We start from the raw sequence: 26576 nt of genomic DNA on the forward strand, positions 1-26576 counted from the left end.
TCTACACACTCAACCCTCAGAAAAGGCAGTTCTCCAAACCTAAATATTTTCCAGACTCATACCCTTTGAATAGGCCTTACCTATATTTTTACATTAATAAGATAGCTGTTAAAAAACAATTTAACAGTAACTAGCATTTAATTTGACACTTTTTCCTAAGAATAAGTGAGGCTATGTCTGATTCTTCAACTACACGCCTAATGAGTGTTATTTTAGGAGTGCTCGCTGCAAGTAGCTATTACTAGCTTGCTTAATCAGTTTATGTGCGTTTTTTCTAGGGGGAGATCATTCTGACAAAAACATGCATTGCACTGCAGAGATGCTGCCCATTTTTTAAAAGGGCGCAACACACTGTCCTGTCCTGAGATGCACTTTATTCTGAAAGAGCCTTTTAGAAGTTCCAGACAATAGTATACAGACCATTTTCCTCCAGTGGAGAGGCTACCACATCTGGCTCTCCATCCTGCTGTCATATGATTTATTTGTATTTGTTTTATTTATTAGTGTATTTGTGAGGCATGCAAATTCCAGTCTGATGTCCTGGTCCTAGGGGTTGCTAAACAAGTAAAGATTATACTAGGTCAGTAAATAACCATGTAATGAGCAGTTTCCTGAATGATAGCAGATTAGGAGGATGGAAGGCAATTGGGTGTTTGAGTTTTGGCCACCAAAATAGAGAAGGAGCAGCCCTCCTGATGAGGGCAGCGAAATTTAGGAATATTTAACAGAAAAGCAGAAAAGTAGCATAATGTGAACGCAGGCTGATACTGGGGAAAAGATGTTCGATAAACGGGGCTAGAACCATTACAGCTTTATGGCACATGCAAAGGATTTTGAATACTAACCGATTAAAGATGCGAAGTCAATTAATTTTCTTTCAAAGGTCTCAAATAGGGAAGAGTGCGAATTCCAAAGGGCAGGGTAGCGGATGTGCTGCCAAATGTTAGATCAGTTGAAGACAGTTTAGTTGATAAGATTGCAGGCCTAGAAAGAGAGCATTTGCTTTTTCCAGATGAGACCCAATCATGGCCTATACCTCATTGTCTGGTGTTCAACAGGAAGAATCAGCCTCAGAATCTTCTGTTAAACCAAAAGTTGAGGTATCTGGGGTAAATAGAAGAGATCGACACAGATGATAAAGAAGCTGGGAAGAAAGTAATTCTAACAGCAGAACCTAGATGTCCAAATAGCGGGAGAACTGACACTGATCATGATCTCCATTCTTTGTGACATGAGCTTCATTCTATTGTAGTTCATCCACATAGCAACATCAGATGGTCATTCACAAAAAAGGGCCCTGCCATGCACGCCTTGTTGTCTAGTCTCAAAAGGGGTTAAATGCCATAAACATGTACGTCGAATTATGTGGGGCCGAATAAGGATCCCTGTGTAACCCCACAGTTAGATTTAAAGTATTGAAAGGGAAGCATAACTACTGCTTATGAGCTGTTCTTCAGAAAGGAAAGAATCCATATAAGAGTTTCATTATGGTACCAAAGCAACCTTAGTATTTTGGTGAGCTTGAAAGCTAGCTGGAGAAACATCTATTATAAGGCACTTAAAAATCTGTGAGTTCAGGGTTTGTTCAGCGAGTTTGTCAGCAAATTGTAATAAAGAAATTGGTGGGAATTACTTGAAACAGAGGGATCTGCTGTAGATTTCTTAAGTAAAGGAATAACCAAGACTTGTTTCCAGAAAGAGTGTACACAGGCCATAGCAAAAATAAAGATGTACTAATTTGCTAAATGAAATATACCCTTGTTTAATAGTGATCGCAACAAACGGGCAGCCCTGTACCCCAGACCTTATGCCAATAAAGAATATGAAAGCAACAATTGTTCAGGGAATGATTGGAAAGAAAAATAATTATAAAACATACTGACCCAACAAATGAAGGACCATTTTACAAACAATAAGAATGCGGTACCCACAGTCATTTATCAAAATTAAATTTGTTAATAAACTAGTACAAAATAAACAAATAAATAATACACTGATGCTCACGAGGTTGCACAAACATATACAACTTGGAAAATACAAACTTGAGTGTAAATGAAAGAACAATGGTATAGGTAAAAAAAACACACAAGCAAGTTTGTCAGATGACAAAAACAAAACACAATATATGCTTCCTCTTGACGTCAACGGCGTTTCAACCTGGATACTTATCAGTTCATCATCAGGACAGAACTAAACATAGAGAGCAACCATCAATTTTCAGTCGATACTAATCCCCTCTCAGAAGAGAAATCAATGAGAGTCTCACATATAAATCAATCCAACTACAATTGGCAAAAACAAATCCAGCATAGCATGGCATGAAGAGGTCCAAAGGAAGAATAAACCCAAGTCGTCTCCCAGCTAACGTCCCTTATAGCCTTTAGATAGGTTAATCACTGCCCACTCCTCTTGTCACTGTGTCCAAAAAAAGTGCCCTTTGTCCTGATGAGGACCTGGTAAGTCGCAAGGTTGAAACGCCGTTGATACCTTCCTTGACAAAAATCAAGAGGAAGCATATATTTGCATTTATTAACTGACAGGGTAGAAAAGGACCCTGTTCTGAGAGGTTCACGGGGTGAAAGAAACTTGAATAGTTTCAGTCTTTGACTATAAGATGTAAGCCAAAGACTCTCTTTTTTTAGATTTAGTTGCTGCTTCTGTATAGCATGATGCCATAGGCCTGTTGTGATAAGAGGACATTTTCCTAGAGAACCAATACAATCAGGATCTTCCATAACCCATACATTATTTTGGTTGAGGTAGGGTGTTGGCAAAAGCTATCAGGCAGTCAGCCTTCAGACCTCACCAAAGCCCCCAAGGGAAAAGGAGCACTTAAACGTGCCTCTTGGATGTTGGGTATTTTACTGCAGCACTGTCTTGTTTTAAGCAAAGACATAGAGAAAGGACCAGTGAGAGTAAGTATGCCCGGCACAAAGGTTCACCCTTCTGCTAATCACAGCAGTAGGGGGATATTGTGCACCATGGTCCTGAAATAGCAGATCAAGCTAAAGGCTCTCTCTGCTGCTTTGAGCATGCTAAATGTTTTAGGAGGGCCAGGTAGATGAAACTTTAAATATCTTTTTGGAGCCTGGCATAGCCTTTCAGCGCAAGGTGAAAACGTGCTATGGGGCACCAAATAAAGTCGCTTACTGTGGGGGATGAAAAAACTCCACAAAACTCAAACTGTTATGGCTAAAAGGCTAGAACTGATAAGAACATATAGCTTGTACATAAAGCTTTCATGCAGCCAATATCAACCAGTATTGGAAAAATATAAAAATAACAATAAAACTAGTTTGTAAAAAAGGGCATTAATAATGCTCTTGGAGTAAAGAAAGACGGAGTTGAATGAATGAATGAATGAATATTCGTGAAGCGCAAATGCGACCTCAAAGGTATCCTGGGGCTAGCCTCTTAGAACAAAAACCTGACTGACAATCTGAAATACTAGACCGGAAAAAGTCAAGTTTTTAGTTATTTTTTAAACGGGAGCAACTCTTGAAATGCTCTTAAAGAAGGCGGAAGACTGCTCTGGGGTTGGCCGACCCTGACTGAAAATGCATGCCCACCTGGCCTGAGTTTCTGAAATTTGTGAATACAGAGAAGATTGGAGTGCTTAAGACCACAGATCTCTCAAGTGTATATCATTTGAATTTCCTTTGCAGAAAAATAGGGCCTTTGTTATGTATTGCTCAAAAACAATACATAGTGATTGTCTGTTCCTTCACTAGGAACCAGTGAAGCTCAGCCAGGGCTCGAGAGGAAGAAAAGTGTCTGTAGACTTTCAGAGCAACCTTAGCGGCCACTACTTGAACTCAATTTAGTCTTTTACGTAGGAAGTTAGGAGAACCAAGCAGAAGAGCATTGCATTAGTCAGGCCTGCTCAGGAGTGTGCTATACCTCACCAATGCCATTCCTGACAGTAGTAAAAAGGGTAGAATTTTTGGAAGACTGCGAAGCAGGACAGAAAGAGTCACCACAGTCTTGTTCACATGGGCTGTCAGAGATAGTTTGTTATCGAAATAGACACCTAGATTGCGAACCGCAGAGAACACCTCCGTGCCAATACTGTCTGCCCAAGGCCAGAAGTTAAGGGTAAGGCTGGCCGATGGTTTACAAGCAGAGCAGCAGAGTCTTTACTTTTTAATTCAATTAAACTTTAAGATGTTGCTGCTTAGGCAGTTCAAGACACCTGTTAGACAATTATGAAATGTGTCCAATAATTCTGACGGAGAATCTCCAGAGTAAGAATCAGCAGTGTATCTTCCGCATAGTTAAATTAGTGCCACTGATCTAATAAAAACTGCTAGAGTGTACAAGTATACATTAAAAAGGGCTGGGCCTCATGCTGAACCTTGAGTTACTCCATGTTATACTGCTTTAAAAGAGGATGGAAACAGGGAGAGTAAAGTAGCTTGACATCGACCTGCTAGAGAGGATTGAATTCAGTCAAGTGCTTGTGCCCTCACCCCAATCTCCTATAATCTTCATATCGGGGTCTTGTGACTAAGCATGTTAAAGGTGGCTAATACAAAAAGTAAATCCAAAGCCGCTTTTGACCCAGGTCCTCTACCATCCTCTGCTCATCCCGTGCTTGTACTAATGCAGGCTTGGTTCCATGAGCAGACTGAAGCTAGATTGCACTCTATCTAAAACAGAATAGGATTCCAAAAAAGGCTGCTAAGTTCTTGCTTACAAATCTTTCAAGAATTTTCACTGGAAAAGGCAGCTGAGAGATAGGTCTATAGTTACTAAGAACTGACGTGTCTGACTTTGATTTCTTTAACAATGGAATTACTAGCACCCATTTCCAGGAAAATAAAACCGGACACATTTTTAGAGACTGATTACAAACAATTTGAAGTGTGGGAAACAAATAATCTGCTTGCATTTTCCAAGCTTTAGATGGTAATAAAGAACCCAATGAAATAGACATTGCTACTTAATTGAAATCACCCTTGGACAAAGTTCCAAAGGATTCAAAATTGCAAGTACATACTATTACAGCCTCGTCCAATGTATCATCCTCCACCTGTAATGCATTCATAGATGATAATGGAGGATTTGCATCAGGAAGGGTGTTGCGGACCTTATTGTCCAAAAAATTAGGTAACATCACCTAAGGACCGACAGGCTGTAATAGCTTGCTTAGTGCAGTATGGGTAAGATACATCACAAGCAATGTCAAACATTTTTTCTTACTATTTGAAGTCTCAACATAGGCCTTTGAATAATGCTCCTCTTTAGTCTTGCACACACATTTTTTATAGTTATCTAAAGCGTGCTTTAAATGACATGCGCCATTTCCTCCAATTTTTTTACAAGCTAGCTTAGACTGTTTGAAAGTCTTGTAATACTAAGGCACATACATTCTTTTACGGATTTTGTCCTTTTTGAGTGGTATTACTTTGTCTAAAGCCTCCGTGATCCTCCACTGTAAGGAGTTGTAATTATCCTCAACTGGAAGCTTAGCATCATAGTAGGCTCTCAGATAAAGGTCATTAGTCTCTATTGCGAGCAAGCTTAGATCAGGCTCTGCAAGGGGCAGACCCCATGGTATCCAATCTAGTAGCTTTAGCTATTGAACAGTCAATAGAATAGGACACAGGTTTATAGTCAGTCCAACTCACACGAGGTAGGCCCCCCACCAAAACAAGGTCCTGGGGAGCTAAAATCAGGTTCAGTGTATGTCCGCATTGATGACTGGATCCAGTGACCAAGAGTTGTATACCAAACAATTCCAAAGAACCCTGTAGGTCTTTAGAATACAACACCATATCGTCCTCCGCCCAAATATTAAAATCACCCACGATTTAAAAAAAAAAAAAAAAATGTGAATGTATAAGGGCCAAGGTCGAAATTAAATCAGAGAAGGATTGCACAAAGGAAGTCGGAGAGCTTTGTGGATGATAACTGATGATTCCAGAAAGAGTGCGGCTAACACGCTCCCTTAGCAAAAAACCTAAAATATCTGCTCCAACAATACTGTCTAAGTGCAGGCTATTAAAATCCCACCATTCCTTGACGATTATGGATCTTCTACCCCCCCTCTCGGATGGTGCAATACCTTGTAACTAGAAGGACACTCCAAAGTAAAAATGTGATACCCCATGGCCCAAGTTTCTGTAACAAATAGGGAATCCACGTCATTAGTCTGCAATAAGTAGCGAATTTTTATAGCAAATTTTACTTAAGGCCATGAACTAATAAGCCTGCAATACAGCCTGCCATGCGCTTTCTTCGAACTGTGTCAAGGACTAGTAAAGATGGTGGTGGAAACAGAAGATATGGACATGTGATGGGACGTTCAATTTTTTGTGATTTGTAGTTTTGGTACTAGTTTTATGTGCTTATTAAAGTGTAATGTTGATGTTTTATATGATTGCTATTGGTGATTAGTACAAGAGAAAAGCATACTCCTTACCTCCAGTACTGACAGAAAATTGGGATTTGATGATACTAAACTTGAATGTTCTATTTTAATGTACTGTAAAAACAGCTTTTATTCTTGGTTGTGTGGTGGACTTAACAGTTTTATTTTCTGTACCAGGTATGGCAGGTGGAAAATATCGCTCTTTTTTAATCCATGTTAAAGCAGTGAATGACCGAGGAGGAGAGGATCTGTGTAATGGTGGCATCAGACCTGTTGTTAGGGTGCCAACTTTAAAACCTCACAGTAGCAAGGGACATTCTCTTGCTTTTCTGTTGGCGAAAGTAGCAGCGGGCAAGGTAAGGAATTTGGTTCATATGTAGAAAATTGACTTTTTTGTGTAATCACTTAGAAATTTAGAGCTACTTGCGTCTACGACTTTTATTGATCTTTTAGCACTCATAAATCTATGTTAATAAACTTGAACACCTTTTTTTTAAACTTATGCTGCTGCTTTGGAGTTTGAAAACTAAGTTCTGTGCTTCAGTATTGGAGCTGTATTTGCAGGCACTCACTTCTAGAGCATAGTGTCCCCCCTCTGCACAGGGTGTTTTGCAATTTAAAGATACAGCCCTAACCTCTTCATTTACAGATTTGAAGGCCATTTGAGTAAGCCTACCTTGACTGCCGAGTTCAATATGTGGGAGCCAGGGGCTTTGACACATTTCTAATGGCATGAAGTATCATTAAGGCTGCTTTTCCATCTTTAAAATAGCATGCTCACATCACAGCTGTATAACAGATAGGCAACAACTTTTCCTAGGGCACAAAATGCAGCGCAGCATTACATGACAGATGTTTATTCTAGGAGGCTTATTTACTGTTCTGGCTACAGTCTTGAACTGCATCCAGAGAGTAAAAGTATTTATCTTGTGAACAGTGTTGATATTTTATTGTGGAATACTATGCTTTTATTTTGAGTTTTTCCTGCCTCCAGATGTCTTGATTAGAGCTAGGCATGAAACATTCTAACTAGTATTCTGATTGGATTTTTTTTTAACAATATGTGGGATTCCATAATCCATGTATAAAATACCTGTCTCCAATTTCTTTATAATCAGTGACTTGTGACGTGTCTTGTTGTCAATTTATAAATAGGACATCAGAACTTGACTATTGTAACATATTACCGTTGAGTTCTGACATCACAATTACAAGAGCAAGCAGCAGAGGTGAAAGGCAAGTCAGGTTACGGAACATAATTGAAGCAGCCGTTTAAAGCAAAAAAATGGAACTTTGATTTTCTTTCTTTTGCTTATATTTTGTAGCTTACAAGGACAAGCAGAGAGAAAATGTTTATTTTTTGCACTCATTAGATAGGAAAAGCTAGAATCTTTCTGCATGTTTCTTACCATTTCGGGCTACTGCAGATTTTAATTATTTTTTTTTAAAACTGACTTGTATTGAACTGTTTCTAATATCTGTTTGCAACACGTATCTTACAGGTTTTTTTGTCTTTAATTTTTCACTACAGGTTTTATTTTTATTCTTGTTTGCAAACATGTTTGCTCTTTCATATGAAAGAGCTATTCACCAAGGTTTTAAGTGGTTTGTGGGAAAGGTGATGGTGCGACCATGTATTATATGGAAGTATATGATATTGCAAGTCACCGCGAAGTTCCATAACCTTATAAAGGAACTCTGCCTTGTTTCTCTAATGGTTCTGGAACTACTTGATGAATTGCAGTATCCTTATAATTTACGGTAGGCGGTACTTTATCCCATAAATAATGTGCACATTTTGCTTTATCTTCTGCACATTTCAATTTTGCCAAAATGACTGTTCTGCTCATGCACAATGTGGCATATTCGCCCACTTGGACGTAGGATGGTAGCACCATTCTGTATGAATAGAACCCTAATTTTCTGTATTGTTGGTGAATCTAAAGAAATTACCCTGATCAGTGTTTAAACCAGACTGTTGATTAGCCATTGTTATATTTGGAGTTTGTGGAGGTTTTCCCTCTCTGCGTTGACCGTGGAGTTCTGAAGAACTCTGCGTAGTGGCGCTGAGCAGTTTTTCATCTCTAGAGGCTCGCCAAAGTTACATTGGCGAGCACAAGCAAGGAAAATCCAACGCTAGACCTCCTCCAGGTGAGGTTTCTCAACACGGGCGGTTACAGCAGGTTGTTGCCACTCCTGTTGAGAAACCTGCCACTGCCAGGAAGCTGCTGCTCGAGGAGAACACCTACTTGAACTGCAGAAAGAATTGCACACTTTGGCATGGTGCTGTTCACGCTGAATTCACAATGCGGGACAAACTCACAGCGCTAGAAATCAGAGCGAGTAGCGCTACTTACCTCACTGAAGATTGCGGAACTCCACAGAGTGCAGCGGAGTTTGTTGTCACTTCGTAAACTCCACCCAGGCCTATTCATTTAAAATTTTAAAAATGGAAACAAAGGATCAAAAAGGCAGGGCATTAATAAACACTCTCAAAATACCAATAGCTTAAATTTTCAGTAGGTTTGGACTGCGCACGATCCATTATTGTTATCTATTATTCATTGCATCTATCCATTTCTCCCGGCTTGGTTATTTTCTTCCTTTCTTAAATCTTTGAACTCATCAGCTTTATGAATGGATGTTTATCTAAACCTGTTTTATTATGAAGTTCAATGTCTGCTATTAGGCATTTAAAGACTTGTGTGACACAGAGTTAGATATTGAATGCTGTGGGAGTTACTGCCTAATTCTGTAATCAAAGCTGCTTATTTGTTTAAAAAAAAAAAAAAAAAAAAATTACAAACTTTATTACCCTACAGAGCTCACTTACATTTTCAGACGTCTCAAGTATGCCTACATTTCTGGTATAATTTACTGTTTGTTTTTGCCCCATCCTGAGGTTTAATATTTTTATTTGAAGGAGAAATCTAGCAATAAAACAGAAGCAACCAACACACGAAAACCCGAGAATCTGAGGGGTTGTGACTTGCTTCAGGAAGTCTCTGTCACTATTAGAAGATTTAAGAAAACCTCCACCCCAAAAGAAAGGTGAGTATGAAGCAGAGCCTCAGATTTACAGTAATGGAGCAATAGTCACATCTAGAATAAACTGATTACTTAGTCAAATAACAGAGGGTATCAAAACAAAGTTTAGCTGCTTTTGCATGAGACAAAAGTGCACTAGCAGGAATTTTATTATTGAGATAGTCTGTGTTTTAGTGCCGGAATTAAGTACCTTGCAGGTATGGAAATTAGACCTATGTGGTAGAAAAATATTTGAATGATCTTTAGTCCCACAGCCCTTGTGCCATAGTCAGTGTGGAGCAGTATACCCCCCATTTTATGGTTTAAGATTAGAGGAGACTGTATACTGGACCATAAATGTTCTCATCTTCCCATATATAGAAGATGTCACATTCATCCTGCATCGTTGCACTGGTATTCATACGCCTTTATGGTAAGCTGAATTTGGAACCCAACAATTACAGTAGCTGGTTCCCATGTTTATTCAGATCTCATTCATGGAGTTTACTGTCAGAACTTAAGGTAACAAAAGTAGATTTGAAAGAAAAAAGAAATATTGACAACATCCTGCTTTCTCACCAGTTTTAATTCTTAATGCTGACCATTCCCTAATTGCAAATTACAAATTCACGTACATAAAAAATCAAGTCTGACTCCTATTTCAATAAGTGGAATGTTTTTGGGGAAACCAAATCCATATGAGTCACAAAACAACCTATGGTTAATTCACAGTATGATTGTCTTGCTTTTCTAAACCTCAAAGCAGTATCTCAAATCCTTCTTTTTTGTGTACATGAGACTGCTTTGTTAAAGACTGAAAATAAATTACAGCAATCCTTCATTGGATAATTAATGAAAAAAGACAATAAAATACTCCATTTTGGATTACAAATAAGAGAAGTGAGAAAATATTCTAATTAAATAAATGACAAACTTGAATAATATTCTTTTCATGCAAAAAGCACAAGATGCAATCAGAAACAGTATGCTTTTTCTAGATTGTGAAAGACACAAGATGGAGTAGGAAGAAAAAGAAGACCGGAATAAAAGGAAAATAAATAATCTAAAAGCTTAAGGAGAGTTTTACTAGAGAGTTTGTAAAGAGCCTGCATAAAGAATTGAAAACTGAAGCAGCCAAAATTAGACCATTTTATAATTATAATTATAACAACTTTGTTAAAGTATAAACATACGTATGCCATGTTATAGCAATGACCAATATATCATGTAGGAATGCAATCGCTCAGGGCAGGTGAAAGGTTTCAGCTACTGAAGACACCTTTCCTACATATTTGGATAAGTAGGAAATCAAGGGTATCCAGAAATGTCCTTTTTAGGTCTCGCCTGGCGTAAGACTGCGCAGACATGCGCAGTCTCGCTGGCGAGATTTAATGATTTGAGATTTCTCTAGTGGGCTTTAAGCCCTGTCTCTCTTTTCCATTGGCTGGCGTCACCGTTTATGCTAAACATTGGCCAGCCATTGGAAAAGAGCGTCTAGTGACGTACACTTTTCTCTTTTAGAGCCGTCCCAGTTGGACTGGCTGCCCCGACTTACTGCTGGCTTAAAAGGTTTTTTATCTTTATGGGGCTAAACACATGGCCCCATGAAGATAAGAAACCAGTCAGACAAGCCAGTCCAACTGGGACGGCTCTAAAAGAGAAAAAAAAGCGGGAGGCGTTGTTGGCGTTGCTTGTTTTTAACTTAGGGAAGAAGGCAAGTGTTAGGTGGAAAAGGGGGTGGGGGTGTAAGTTCAACCCTCCCAGGCAGCCCTCGCGGCCATGCTGTTGGGTTTCTGTAGGGTGCTCAGTGCTGTGTGTTGTGGCTGTTCCTATGGGTATTGTATCCGGGTCCGAGGTCCCCTACTATTTGGGGAGTCCTGTACTCCGACTCCAGTGCACACTTCGTGCCCGCACTTTCGTCCCGTTTCTGCCCTCCTGGCGGCGCTGCCCTTTTAACCCCAGCAGGCATTGTACCGCCACCCAGCTGCTGGAATGTGGGATGCACGAGCAGTGGGTGGAGGTTTCCTGTTGACGCCAAACTAAAGCAACACAAATAACCCTGCTACGAAATCTTGTGGCCTCGCCGCCTTTTCATTTTCGGCTTTTTTTTGGTTTTTTTGCCCTCCTATTTTGAAAAACTGTTGTCACAAGTTCATTGGTTCCGTGCAGTTTTTGATTAATTGTTGCTGCGCCGAACTAAAAACACCCCTCGGGGATAATAAATAAATAAATCATAATTCGTCCTTGTTTATTCAACAAAACTTTCAGTATATTTTTTTTCTCTCGTGTTTCAGTTCTCGACCATCGCCAGTTTTAGGTCTGGTCCGACACAGCAGCTGTCTGCAAGTCTTATTGTTACTAGCTCTTTAAAATAGGCACAGGGAGCTTTACTTTTTACCCAGAGAATAAAACTCCCATCATGCTACCGTATTTTTGTCTTCCAGGAAGTATTTCTGAGAATGCAGGGCTGACTTGCATCTAAAAAAAAAAAACTCTCAATCCTCATGTATACCGAAAGCTATTATTTTTACTTTGTTCCAGCACTAGAAAAACCAGTACGTACGGATTTTAGTGCTACAAACTGTATTGGTACACGAGAAAGGCGCTTGTGAATGGCTGCATGCCAAGCTGCCATACCCCAGCAGAGAGCGTGCAAGAGAGAGAGCGCGAGGGTGTCTCGGTGGGTGGGAGGGGGACATCGGTCACTAGTCTCTTTCATGGACGATCATTTTAAAGTCCTCATTTGAAATTTGCTTTTGCAACGACAGGCTCAAACACGTCTTTTTGACCCATGCTGTTGATGTATGAACTCGGACAGGCTTGAAGTCTTCAACGTTTGGAGGTGTGGCCACCAGTTGTAATGTTTGACATCCCAGTAAATGACTCTAGGGCACACCCCCTTTATTCCTTTAAACGTGCCCTTCAGACATTTCACATCCTCTTGGCACCGCTTCAAGAAGTGTGCTTTGGAAAAACCCTTGCGTAGTTTGTAAACGTCAATGCGCGTATAAAAGCGGCACAGGGAATTCCAGTTGTATTTCTCCTGAAGGGTTTATGTGGAAGGATATTGTAGATAGTTCTCGCAAGTTTTAGGATTATTTCAGGGCATTTCTGGTATCAGAACGCGCCTGCTATTAGATGCTAATTAATTAAGGAATAAATTGCTCGGCTCCCGTAGTCCTTTCTGCCAGCACCCTCTTGCCTCTGCGTGATCACGGAAATCCCTGCTGACTTGAAATATCCTCGGAGCTAACGGGACTTGGTACCTTGTGCGATCTTAAGGCAGAATGTTATTTATCTGGTGAGTAGTCCGTGTTGGTACACAACTTATTTCTGAATGGACGGTGTTGTGCGCTGTGTTTTCCTGCGCAGCGCTCTTGGCCATGCTGAGCTCTGCTCCAGACCAGGGCCGGCTTTAGCGCTGGTGGCACCCTGCGCGACAGTGTCTGTTGGCGCCCCCCTAATGACCACCTCTGCCACGGATTCCCTCACTAGCACCCTTTAACAGTGCCTCTCAAGTCTCCATTACCACTGTCTCTTAGATCCATTTAGTTTTATAGCACCACTCATACTGGTGTAAGGTGTCAGAGCACTTTATACCACACACACATTGCACAGAGACAATCATATGTGTGTAATTCGGTATATTGGAAATGTTACATCATAGTGTAGGAGTGGCATGTCCTCGATACTGGTAGGCAATATAGTTAATGTTCTTACACAGGAAAGGCACAAATTCAGAATTTAAAACGCAACATCATTGTTAAGGGTTCTCTTTCATAATGAGAATCGTTTTCTACTCAAATTAACCCTTTTCACAAGATTAGGATAATGAAACCCACAGACCTATTTACATTATATGCACTGCGTTGTCCCCATGGTACACTTTCTTAGCAGGCATTTTAACCCTCTGTGCTACCTTGGGATGAGTCCAAATTTCCACTAGACAAACCTCTGGTCTCTTTCCAGGAAGATGATTAATCACAGGACTTCTCTTTACATTTTAATTGATGTCTGTAAGTTGCTGGAGGCCAGGAATGAGGCAGCAGGTGCTTTTAAAATGAAAATGCACATTTTCAAAAAGGACGCCCCCAACTCAACGCCCGGTGCGGTTGCACCGATTGCACCGCCCTAGAGCCGGCCCTGCCCCAGACAGGCTATGTATAGTGCCTGTGTGAAGGGTTAAACACATTTTCTCACAATCCTTCCTCACTTAAGAGTTGACTTGGGAGCTGTTTATGGGATTCTATATGGTTATTTTCGCCCCTTCACCCAAACCCCCCCCCCCCCCCCCCCCCTCCCCTTCCTCTCATAAAAATAAAAAATTCTGGTGGCTCCTGCCCGAGTTCTCCTGTGGTCACTGGAGATTGCTCTCCTTGTATCCCAATGTTGAAACTTGGGAAAATTAAAATATATTCAGGCCTCCCACCCAAGTCATCCCAAGTGTTTTCAACTGTTGCAACTCTGAAAAACCTTCTTGAATGCGTGCATTTTGTTGTACTAGGTGGGTCTGCAAGCAAACTATAATTGTTATTTTCAAATGTATTTATTCATTTGAGCACATACAACCATAGTTATCAAGTAAGACAGAGCGTTACAAACTACTTTGCAGCATTAATAATTTAGCGAAAATTTTATTAATATTCTCCTAGCTATTTCTGACTTATTCCCCTCATATCACATAGTAGCCATCTCCTTAGGAGCAGCATTAGGGCGAATAAAGTGCATATGTACTAAGCAAACTAAGAATACTTACATTATAAATGAAGAAATACATATCTCAAAGCTAGGCTATCGATAAGATGGAAGATGAGTCACATTAATAATAGATGTTCTCATTAATTCATAGCGCACCCATATCTAATAGCTTGAACTTTGTTCTATCCCTTACTTAGCCCTTTGGTGGAAGTTAATCTTATACCATATCATGTATAGAGGAAACATCGCAGCATGAAGACAAATAAAGTGCAAAAGCGCTAATCGAATTAAAGTGCATATAACAAAAGCACCTTAGGAGCAGCATTAGAACGAGTAAAGTGCATATGTGCTAAGAAAATCGAAAATATATACAATGTAATTAAACAAATACTCATCTCAGAACTTTTATTAACTTAAAGGCATTTTTGCTTTGCTAATGGTATTATATAGTAAAGCAAATGGCTTTAACTTAATAAAAGGCGAGGCCTATTGCATTTTCAATGCTTGTTAATGATCATGTGTATTGATGATAGATTTTATCTGTTCAATCTGATTGGGTGATTTATTTTCCACAAGCTTGCAAAAGTGATGTGGTTAATGTTTTTCCAATTGGAAGTTACAGCCTAGAAAGCAACAGCAGGTAGAAGATCCACAAACTTCTGAATTAAACGATAATTATACCATACATTGCAAGATCCACCAAGGAAGTTGTATATTTTTGTAAAAGGAAACTTAACTGAGCATATAGCTATTTTTTTCCAAACCTGTAACCAAAACATTTTAATCTTAGAGCAATACAAAAATAAACATTATGCATCACTATTATCTTTATTACTGGCCGCCAATGTACTAACTTTAGTCACTTCCATTTTGGAAAAATGATTTGAGAGTAATAAAGAATGCATTATAGAAGAAAAACAATGTTTGAGTGATGCTAGCTGAGAGGGAGCTGGAGCAGGCAGAGTTTGGCACCAAACGTCCACAGAAGCTTCAGTTCTCACTTTTCTCACATCACTTCTTTGTCCTCTCTTCTTGAGCCATCGAATCTGAGTTCCTTTTGTCAGGGGTGCCACCTGAGTACTCCATTTAGGGGCGTTAATGGGAGTGACCGATAGTAGCTAATGAACAACTTACCTTTAGGGTGTCTACTCCTTCTATATGACCACTTCCTGTGAGAAGTGGGCATAACCCCGACCCAGAGAGCTGAATTTCGCCAAAACTAAGATGGTGTAATTTTAAAAGTCATGTGCACTTCAGGTAGTCCACCTAAGGGGTGGGATTAGCCTGAGAGGGGAACATGCCTCCTGACTTACTAATTTTCCAACCTGTGCTGGTGCCAAATGGGTCGGGCAGAGGGTGGCATTTCCCTTTTCTGGGGAAGCCTTGGGTCGCATATCAAAGGCGGCAGAGGCCTTTCAAGTCTCCTGCCTTGATATGCTGATCACTTAGCCATACTGCTTGGAGAAGGTGACAACACCTCTGGCATTGTTTCTGCCCTCCGAGAATGTGGGCTCTCACCAGTTCAGCTGGCACGCTAGTAGTCAGTAGGTTTTATGTATCTGATGGAGACCTCTAGCCACAGATAACTTACCTTTGAATTATCCCTAGGCGCCAGACTGGATCCATAAATGTTTCAACAGCAGTACCTCTGTGCGTTGGTTGAGGGCATCGAGCGACTCCGTAATGACGCCATCCATTGAATGTGATGTTGTCAAAGTCCATATAAGCCCTCCCCTGATGTGCAGACATCCGTTTGTTCCCTACCGTGCTTCCATGCGGATCCGGAGAGTGGTACCGCTGGCCATTTTTGGCCTACCATGACGTACAAGTGTGCTTTTTTATTTAGGTCTCTTCGAGGTCCTGTGGACTGTGATGTCGACCCTGCACCCTCATCCTATTTGCATGTGGTGTCTAGGTGGGCATCTGGACTCTGAACGGTGAGGCTTGTGTCTTCAGCTTCGGTTGTCGGCCTTGCAGGAACACTACATGAAACTGTTAGTGGCACAGTGGTCGATGGCCCCTCGCTGGACGAGATCCATTTCTTTCTCAGAGGACTACTCAAGGGCCATCCCCTGAAGTCCTTCATCCTTGCTGTTGCCTGGTAAGTCACCTGTAGGCAGTCGACACCACGGCATTCCCCAACTTTACCACATAGATGCGGTGTCCCTGACTCGCCTCCTATTCCTCCTATTTTGGAGTCTGAGCCTGTGTCTGTCCCACGCCATCCGGGATTTCTTGGCTCTCAGGTGACTATGGCTCAGATGACAGAATACTATCCCTCCCTTCATGACACTTTTTGGTTCTCAGCCTCCCTCTGGTGTACTTCTCAGCCCCAAGGGGGTCGGTGAGGCCTTGACTGACTCCAAACTGGCCGGACTTCCCTCGGTGTCAGCGAGGCCCTCTGAATCCATGATAGATTCCTTCTCGGCTCCAGTGCGCAGCCTTTGGGGTTCCTACCTACTTTGTGTCTCCTCCCTGATGCCCAAGTGTCGCCTATTGACCTCAGGAACGGCGTTGCTGGAACAGTCCTCTTCGGGCTACCTTTCTCTGCTTTCAGAGGAGCCCCCTGCTATTTTCTCCTTGGCACACAGGTATTTTGGTGAAGTGGGTGATCACATGACTTAGCCTCCTCTGGAGTTTCATTGGGTTTCTGACCTTGGTGACACTAGTGGCCTTGATTCTTCCCCATCCTCGCTTCGGACGGCTAGCTTGGCTTTTGCTCAGCTTTTTCAGAGAGTTAATGTAGTTGTGGGGCTGCACCTTCATTCTGTGGGAGTGGCCATTGATCCCCTACTTGGGGTGCTTCAGCAGGGCCAGTTGAGAACTGAGCCTGCACTTCCCTTCAGTGAAACCATCTTTGATATTCTGTTGGGTACTTGTGATAAACCCGTTTCATGGGCCTCTGTGGCCGGGTCTATAGGTCATAGATACCATCCTGCCCCTCGAGACCCTCTCTGCCTTTCCAGTCAGCCTACTCCATACAGCTTCGTGGTTCAGGCTGCTACAGCCTCCCCTGACCTCAGTGCCGTGCCCAACGCCCCCTCTGGACAGGGAGTCTAAAGGTCTGGATGCTTTTGGTTGATATCTCTTCTCTGATACCAGCTCTGATTTACAGTCCCTTAATATGGCTTGTGTATTGTGCCTTTTTTCTCATGTGTTGTGGGATTGGGTCTCATGTCTTCTCCCCTCCGTCACTGATGACTCTCAGACACTCTTACTCAGCTGATCCAGGATGGCTGCCAGGCGTCTAACTTACTGATTAATTGTGGCACGGTTACCACAGATTCTGTCGGACGGGCCATTGCCCTTTCGGTAGCTCTTCGCTGGCGTGCCGGGCTATGTACCTCCAGCTTCTCTGTGACTGTTCAGTCTGCCTTGGTAAACATGGCTTTCGATGGTCTATATCTATATTGGAATTTTAATAGTGGAACGAAATCTTAATACCTAATTGCCATACCGTCCTCTCCTGCCCCCATACTCGGTTGGGCTGGGAATAGTGTCCTGCATTCCCTTCTGTGTGGACCATGGGCTTCATCTTTTCACTCGTCACCTCCGCGTGGCGTTTGGTGCTCCTGCCCATCAGATATTTTCTTTTCTTGCATTCTTACCTTGTCGATGGCAGGTTATGGTCCCTGCTTCTTTTTTGGGACATGTCTTAATTTTTGACCCTGTTTGGTGTCTACGCCGGTGGCTGCACGGTGTTCTTAGCTTTCTGCCCAATTTCCGATTGGGGTGTTTTCATGGTATTGTGCGCATGCACTGTTGCCTTGTTCTTTGACCGACAGGGTAGTTCGTCTGTATGCCTTACAGGTATTCCTCCATATGTTTCTGACACTATAATACCCCTTATAGGGGACTTCATATGCCATGCTTTGGTGCACCGGTCCAAGCTAAAAGATGTTGTACGGGGGTTCTTCTTGCCCCCTGTTGAGTGTTTCTCCACACCAGCCAGGGGTTGCTTTCCTTCCACTCTGGTGCACTGCTTTCCTAGCAGACGCAAGGCAAGGGGCAAGGTTCTTGGCCTAGGGTACATTGTCTGGCCCTGCCCTAAGTGATGTTCCTTCTTTTTCTCATTAGGCGCTAGCACCTCTTTTGCTATTCTCACTTTACATGTGCAAAACGGGCTCCTGCATGCCTTGTTTTCTCTCTTAGGTTTCTTGTGGACATACCTTGTTCGTATCTTGGAATGAGTGGCCTACTCTGCTGCCCTACCTCTTCTATGCCTCTGCAGGGCCTCTTTTTTGCTCTGCTTCTGCCTTGCGTGAAACTGCTGTTGTGTTCACTTTTTGATTGGATACGTTTCCATGACCCCTCCGATACTAACCCTAACGGTTTGTTACTGGCCTGGCTGTTCTTTTGACGTGCCTTCTACCCTTTTTGGGGGTTTATGGCTATTTTTCATCTTCTGTTTTTCTCGCACATGGGTTCCTTACTTATCCACTCTGGGTTGGCTTGTGATCCCTTGGGATTCTCTTCCGGGGAGTTTCCTCCACTTTTTGCGAGCGTGGTTGCAGTTCCAATCCCTTTAGGGGTTTGTTTCCTTTGTACTAATACGCAAACCAAGTACGATCTTGGGTGACGTCAGGATCCTCACTCACGTTGTTCCCGGGCGTGTTGGCCAGGCACAGGTTGTTCTGTGCACACTATTACTTTCTTTTGCTTCTGGCCTTCACGCTTGTTAGGCTGTGGGCACTGCCTCGCCATCTGTTCCTTCAGTTCGTAACACTGGCCATTTGGTTGGACCTTCATTTGTGGGTTTGGTTTTCAAATACTATATTCTTTTCTGATGAGGACTAGTTATCTATCCTCCCCTTTGTTGGCCCTGTTTAAATCGACCCTTTTTCCAGCCCTCCATTTTGGTCTTGTTTCCCTATTCTGGCAGGGTTGTTTCTCCCTTGCGGTCTTCTTTTCAATTCTCTCAACTGCCTAATCGTACCCGTTTAGTAGGTAGTACTGTGTCCGTCTGCTCACTTGGTTTTCCGGGGTGTGTGCGATTCCCACCCTCTCCCTTTAGATGGGGCCATGTGGCTGGTTTCCAGCTCACCGTCTTATCACCTTTGGCCCATGGCACTGTTGTCGTAATTCTTATGTACACTTTATTGGGAACATGTTATTGTACAGTGTAGTTTCTGTGTGTGTGTAAATGTGTATATATATGTGTGTGTAAATGTATATATATGTGTGTGTGTAAATGCGTATATATATGTGTGTGTAAATGTATTTGTGTGTGTGTGTGCATATATATGTGTGTGTATAAATGTGTGTATGTGTTCATACCTATCTATATATATTTTATACCTTCTTTTCTTGGGATTCTGTGTTGCTTAGTCCCAGAGGTCTTGCTCTTCTCACAAAGTGTTTACTCTACCTCACGTGGTCTATGGCCATGATTGTTGTCATTGCTCACAATGCTTTGCTTAAGCTATTAGTTGGTGCCCTCTGCTTTACCTACTTCTATGGCTAGGAGCGTTGGCCCAGTAGTTTTAGCTATTGTCCTTAGCATTCTGCCTCAGTCTCGCAGGCCGGATGACATCCGTGTGGCATTGTAGTACTATGCTTATAATGGAGTGTTCTTCCCACTCGTCTTATTCTTCTGCCATCGTGTCTTTTCCCATGTTTTTGCACAGCTGTGGATTCTGTCCCTCACCCTCCCTTCCTGGTAAGCCCTCTCCCTCTCCCTCTCCCTGTCAGAAAAAGAATATTGAAAGTGCTCCCTGGAATGTGGTCGATCCCACCCTGGTTTATAGGTACCAGGGTGTGATCCGATGAGGAAGCAATTCATTTCCATAACAAAATAAATAAATTGAACTCCTACGAGGTCCACAAAAACATACCATCAGATAAAGAGACAAACTTTACGTACAATACAAAATTCTTCCTTATACATCGCTATAAAAATTCTTATAGCAAGCATACTGAATGGTGTGCAAGTAGTGCTAAAAATACATGATACAGTCAAGTAACCGACCAATAAGATGAGGAAGCATGAAACTAATATATTGTCTGTTACAAAAAAAATTGAAAACATATTCGATATTCCTGGTAAATCTTATTAAAAAGGGAGGTATGATACTTTTTTTTAATCATAAACACCCCAAATGCACCAGCTGTCAGCCACCAATACGTCAGACAACTTTGGCAAACAAAACCGCCTCAAGGGCCTCCGCTGCTTTTGAACTCCGGTTGGCACTAAACAAAGGCCTCGGATCTGAAAAAGGACTTGACCAAGGGCATCGATGCCCCCTCTAAGCTGGTGAGCCCCAAGTCCACCGACAAGCCTCGACTATACTTAGTCGAAGGACCTGTCCAGCTCTTGTGTAGAGTACGCGGTTTAGAGACGGAGAGAGACGAGTCCGGATAGCAGAGATACAGAAGTGGCGATACTAAAAGGAATTTGCCTGATATACAAGTGGAGAGAGTGGTATTGATGACGAATTGAGACACTAACTGGAGATTCGATAAACAGAAGTGTTAAAGTGGAGGTTGAAGTTAATGAGAATTGGCCCTAAAGAACTCTGGAAAGAAAAGTTCCAAAGATGCTGTGGTAGTAGAAACATACCGCCCCTTACCACACTTCAAGATATAGAACAAAAGAAAGTGGATATCCATACAGTCCGATAGAAACCACTGAGAATTGGTTGAATTTTGAAAGGTTACACATTCAACTGCCCTAGTCCTGAGTAGGCCTGAGAATATTGAGGCTGAATCGCGTCGACAGTTAAAATGAAGACACTCGTATGAATTCAAAAATATTGTCAATCAAGTAATGAATACTCAATAAGGTTGAGGTTGAAGTAATAGACCTCTGAGTTTCTTTAGAAGAGTGATCTTCGGTGTAAAGGAATGCTTGTGTGAAATATTATTGGGAGCATTCTTATTGATTAGTAGGGCAAGGAGAAAGGTGTAAAATGTAAATATTATATATAAAGTGTTTGTGATATAAATGTTTGTATATATGTATACCAAAAAAGACATACTAAAAAAGACGAATATATAATCATACAAACTATGAAAAGTGTATAATAAATACAGAAAAATTTGCTTTACACAAATCAGTATATATTCTTTGTTGAATTGCATTTGGCTTTTGATTTATATGTAGTATAGAATTTTCAAAAATAATAAGATTTTTAGGAAGGGGTAATTGAACTATCTCTTCATCCTATTGTACATTGTATCCATCCAGAGGCATCATTATCTTTATATAATTCTGTTTATTTACCCAGATGCCAGAGGGTTATTTGGGTCAACCCCCTTTTTTTTAAGAGGACCCGTCCATATTGGCACTGAAGCCATAGTCTTCTTCAAGACCACATTTAAATTCGAAAATACTCTTGATGGCTCACTGTGAAGACTCCAAATAGTTGATTCTCCAAAGGCTGCAGGTGGAGCTTGATGCGAGGCAGAAGCTCCTCTTTATTGCCTCCTGGGAAGATTTCAGCAAAGCCACACCCACTGAAACCCACAGAGACTCTGTCGAAAAAGGGGACTGGCATTTGAGGAGCAACCTGCCTCGGAGACCCCCAGCCTCCCATGCTCAAGAAGCTATGAAATATTCTCAATGTGAATTTTTTATTTTTTTCCTCATTAAATGTTTAAAACTATCATTGATATGTTACTTATATAGGGACAACTGTCCCTTAGCTAAATAAACGTTAAAAGAGGTGAACATCCACGTTTTTTCCCTTCCTCCATGAGTGGCTATAAAATCACACCTACTACACCCTCCCCCAGGAGACCTTGCACTGGACTGTCCACTACAGCATACAACTTCTGGCAGAGTGCCTTTGGTGCCTGGACAATGACTTGGTAGAGCTGCTCAGCAGTACTCCTCAATAAGTCCATAAGCGGGAACTCCACCAGCCCTCTTCAAGAGCTGGGTCACACCACAGATGGATCTGTTTGCCACTCAAAATTCCCAAACTTCACCTCCAGTACCCACACCCACAGTTACTGGGCAATGCACAATTGATGAACTGGTCAGGAATGTTTGCTTGCCCTTTTTTACCTCTTCCTCTCCTTCCTTACGTGGTTCAGAAAAAGTGGCAAACACGCTTTATGCTTATCCTGGTAACCGCATGTTGGCCAGAAAGCCCTGGTACTCGACACACCTTGATGTCCGTCAGGCCCCACAATAACTTCCCCAGCAGGCCGTACTTTCTCAAAAAGAATCAAGGCCAAACCAGATACCCAGAATCTGGGCAGCTCAGTCTAGCAATCTGTCACCTTAAGTCTTAAAGTTTGGTTACCTTCGGTCCTTCGAGAATGCCTGGACAGCCTGTGTGAGTGTTGTAGAACTACCACACGGGCCTGCTATGGTGAAAAATGAGAGATTCTTCCATTACTGCATCTCCAGTTACCTGGATCCTCTTAAACCTAGCGTACAGGACATTATTTATTATCTTCTACATCTGCAAAAGTCAGGCCTCACCTTCACTTCTGTATGACTGAATCTAGCAGCTGTAGCCGCATTCATGCAAAACAGGGAACACTCCTCCATTGTGCACATCCCAGTAGTCAAGGCCTTCATGGAGAGCATCAAGAGGGTGATTACTCCCGTTGTCTTCCCCAGCCCCCCACCCCGCTTTGAACCTACACATGGTCCTTACCAGACTCATGACTCTCCCCTTTAAGCTCTTGCATTCTTGCCCCTTGCAGTTCCTCGCCTGAAAATTAGTTTTCCTTATTACCACATTCCAAGAACCTTTAATTCAGGTCCACAGGGACAGGATTGTTCTCAGAATCAGGTTCCTCCCCAAAATAGTTTCACCTTTCAACCTCACTCAGACTTCGGAGCTGCCAGTGTTTTTCCCTCAACAAGACTCAGTAGCAGAGAGAAGCCTTGACACCCTAGATGTTAATTACCCTTTTATGTATTACATCAACAGGACCAAGCCCTTCAGTAGGCCCATCCAGTTATTTTTAGCCTCTGCAAATCCTAACAAGGGCCAACCTATTTTCAGAGCCTGTATTGCTAGATGGATAGTCGGGTGCACCCAAATCTGCTACCATAAATCCAGAGGAGCCCTCCCCGTTGAACAAGGGGTACTTTACATACAAGAAAGCAGAAACGATTACCTTTCTTGGAAATATCCCATTAGCTGACATGTAAGGCAGCTACGTGGTCAACACACACTAAACATTGAAACGTGTGATGATTTTAGTTCATCAGAAGGATATGTTGTCTAGACAGTCTTAAGAACATTATTTCAGACATCTGCATCATACACACTCTAACCACCTCTTGTAGGGGGTCCTGCTTTAAAGTCTATGTATGGCCTGTTTCTACAGAAGCTATGAACAAAAAATGTGTTTTACCCAGGTAAATTACATTCTTAGGTAAGACTCTATAGGAAACTACATGCATGGGCTTTCCATTTTTTAAAGATTTTAAAACCTGGTTAATTTCAAAAATTAATTTGGCACAATTTGCAGGTGTTAAATGGAAGGAAAATATTACCACTAATGATTTAACTGAAATGGTGACGAATGGGACATACAACTTAACAGTGTTTTATTCAGTTTGAAATACCTTGTGGCCAATAGATACTGATGTGTGTATGCACAGCTTTCTGTTTAAAGCTGCAAGTCTATTAGTAAACAGACCAGATCCCAGATATAACATATGTTCTCCCATGACTGTTACAATCTATAGTGTTGGACAGTTGACTCATGGATTGCGGTCTAATTCTAGTTTTAATACTGTGAAAGAATACCTATCAAAGATTAGGAATAATGTGGATTTAAGTGATTTTCTTCTTGGGCTGTATCTCATAAAACAAAAGATTTATAGATGCACCCAGATTATATGATGCTTTAAAATAATACCAGGCATATTCTGAAAGAGAAGATGCAGAAAGAATTAAGGGAAACTGACAAAGCAATAATGCAGATCCCATTTCAAATTAATGACTATGGCTTGCAGACACATGTACACAGTCTCCACTATTATGTCTTTCACGCTCAATCATTTCAAAGAAGATTTTAATCTCTTGCAACAGAGGAAGGCCCAGATGCAGGCAGTAGCCTAATTAAATTTGGTGTTGCAAACTCTGAAAATGAATGAAGTGCTCATAAATGACAACTCCTGTTTCGCCCTTATAATTTAACTTCAATACAGATCAGGATCTCCAAGAAGAAAGCATTGTACAACCGTCTATCAATAAAACAAATAGCATGCACACTGCTTTCTTTAACCCTTTGAAGCCGTTTTGCCTGCTAACAATTTGCAGCACCTGCCTTATTCATTCTTCCGTGTTGCACATATTAGGAAATATTTCATTAGAACAAATTAATTTTGCTGTGGATTGACCGCGGATTTCGTTTATATATTAACTGTTTAAAAGACCATTAGATGTTGCAGTATTACAATTCATCCTCCTTTATCCTCCCCCAAGGAAACTGTTTGAAAGTGTTGCTTTGCCTAAAGTAGACAAGATAAACACACACTTTGATAAAGTAAGCAAGCCTATTGCAGTTCTGATACAGCAAGATGTGTCTTCAACCTGAAACATGTGCCCTGCAAACAGCCTGGACTGCATCCAAAATCCAACAATTTATGCAAACATAGTTTCCGACAGGTTACTGCGCATCTTCCAGGCCTTAGACGCAAAAGGTATAGTCCTTGCTTTTAAAACCATCGGATTTGGCCTATTGGCTGGCTTTGAGACTATTTTAGTATTTTGTCCTTTCTTTTTTAGTTTGTTGTTTGAACCTGAGCAGTAATCCATTAGGGAGAAGTACCATTGGAAAGAGGAGTCTCTTCTTTTGTAGAGTTAACTTTACTTCCTTATCGGTTGTGTGGCACGTTGAATGGGATTCGAGGTGAGGTGTTCTCCCCGGCACCGATAAGACATAAAACATCCAGAGCCTTTAGATTTCAGCTGCTTTCAGTTTCACCTTCAGCAGTGAAGTCTGTGAGCATGACCTGCTGCACGTGACTGAAATAAAATGTGTATCTATATCATATATATATATATATATATATATATATATATATCTCCACTCCACACTGCCTTGGGATACAAGAAAGTCAAGCACACACGAGTTTCTCAAAGCGGCTGCTCCTTTATTTTGACCTGTCGCATGACGCGTTTTGTCTTCAAAATGATTTCCTCAGATGCGGTCAAAATACAATTGCTTTACCAGTCCACATTTTTAAAAGCAACATGCCCCTTTGCGATTGGCTAGAGCTCAGCTGACAGGTTTGCAGGAAGACCCGGACTCGGCAATCCTAGTCCGTGGAAGAGCAGGTACCAAACGTCAGTACTAGTCCCAGTATATATGTGTGTGTGTATATATGTATGCGTGTGTGTTTCTAAACTGTACTACTTGTCTGCTAATTGAATAAAATATTTTTCATGAATATTGTATGTAGTAACATAACTTGTTGCCTTTTATTTTAATCATGTAAAATTGTTTTTTGTTTAGAGTTCAGAGGTGTGCCATGTTGCAATTTTCAGATTTCCATGAGAGACTTATCAACATACTGTGCAAGAATACTGAAGAAAGCCTTGCTACAGAGCAGGCTCAGAGTCTTGTTTTGGATATTTTGTGCTGGCTTGCAGGAGTGCATTCAAATGGACCTGGCAGGTAATGGAACTACGATTCTAAACATGTAAAGGTTGCATGTTTGTGTTTTTCAGGATTGGAAGGACATATTTTTTCTTTGGTTTGTTTTACAGCTCACAAGAAGGAAAGGAAAGCCTGCTGTCGAAAACACGGAAATGTCTTTCTGAAATTGTACGTGTCTGCTTCTTTGAGGCAGGACGAAGCATAGCCCATAAGTGTGCCCGTTTTTTAGCACTTTGCATAAGGTTGGTTTTATTTCCTTTGTGTCTCTTCCAGTTTTTTATTTAATATTAAGCCATGTAGGTCGTCTATTATGTGTGCACACAAACTTTCAAAGTGGTGGTGTGTTAGACCACTTGTACCAGCCTTGCCATTATAGTTTATTAAAAAACTAAGATGTTCATGATGTATGTTTTGACTTGAAACTCTTCAGTGCATTAGTTTGTGTTGCAGCTCACGGTAAGGAACTATTACAAAACTGTGAAAGTTGTAGTGCCGCTGTGCAAAAGGGGTGCAGAGTATCCCTGTTTTTGCTATTGCTTTGGCTGTATCCTGTTCAAAGAGGGGAGTGCAATTTTCACCTGGTCATGTTAGACTTCTGAACACCTAACGGTCCATGCACAGTAGCCATATATCAGTGGAATCTAATTTTAAACAGAATCTTCAAACTTGCAAATGATTGTATACAATTGTAGTCAGTAGCGGCTGTGGTAATCTAAATCTGGCTGGCAGGGTGAGCAGCGTGGAGGAGGGGGCAGTGCGAGAGGGCTAAAATAATTTTAAAAATAAAGAAAACTTGCCAGCTGGAGCCGCTTGCCGGGCTTCTCCTCTTGGCTCAGGCTGAAGCTTCCAGCTTCCCCTGCAACCAAGCCCAATGCTGCTCTCAGCATGAGAGCAGCGTAGGGAT

At 41.5% G+C, this 26576-nt stretch overlaps 1 protein-coding gene across 1 annotated transcript in view; it reads left to right on the forward strand.

Annotated features, from left to right (window-relative positions):
* BIRC6 (baculoviral IAP repeat containing 6) overlaps positions 1-26576 on the forward strand; it is a 1973616-nt gene that overhangs the window by 366967 nt on the left and 1580073 nt on the right. Inside the window, exons 16-19 of the mRNA XM_085609819.1 lie at positions 6551-6729; positions 9297-9424; positions 25529-25690; positions 25783-25914. Coding sequence (XP_085465945.1) covers positions 6551-6729; positions 9297-9424; positions 25529-25690; positions 25783-25914 — 601 coding nt within the window. The remainder of the gene's footprint in view (positions 1-6550; positions 6730-9296; positions 9425-25528; positions 25691-25782; positions 25915-26576) is intronic.

Source organism: Triturus cristatus, chromosome 6 (genome assembly GCF_964204655.1).
Source record: "Triturus cristatus chromosome 6, aTriCri1.1, whole genome shotgun sequence".
In the NCBI taxonomy this organism is placed as follows: domain Eukaryota; kingdom Metazoa; phylum Chordata; class Amphibia; order Caudata; family Salamandridae; genus Triturus; species Triturus cristatus.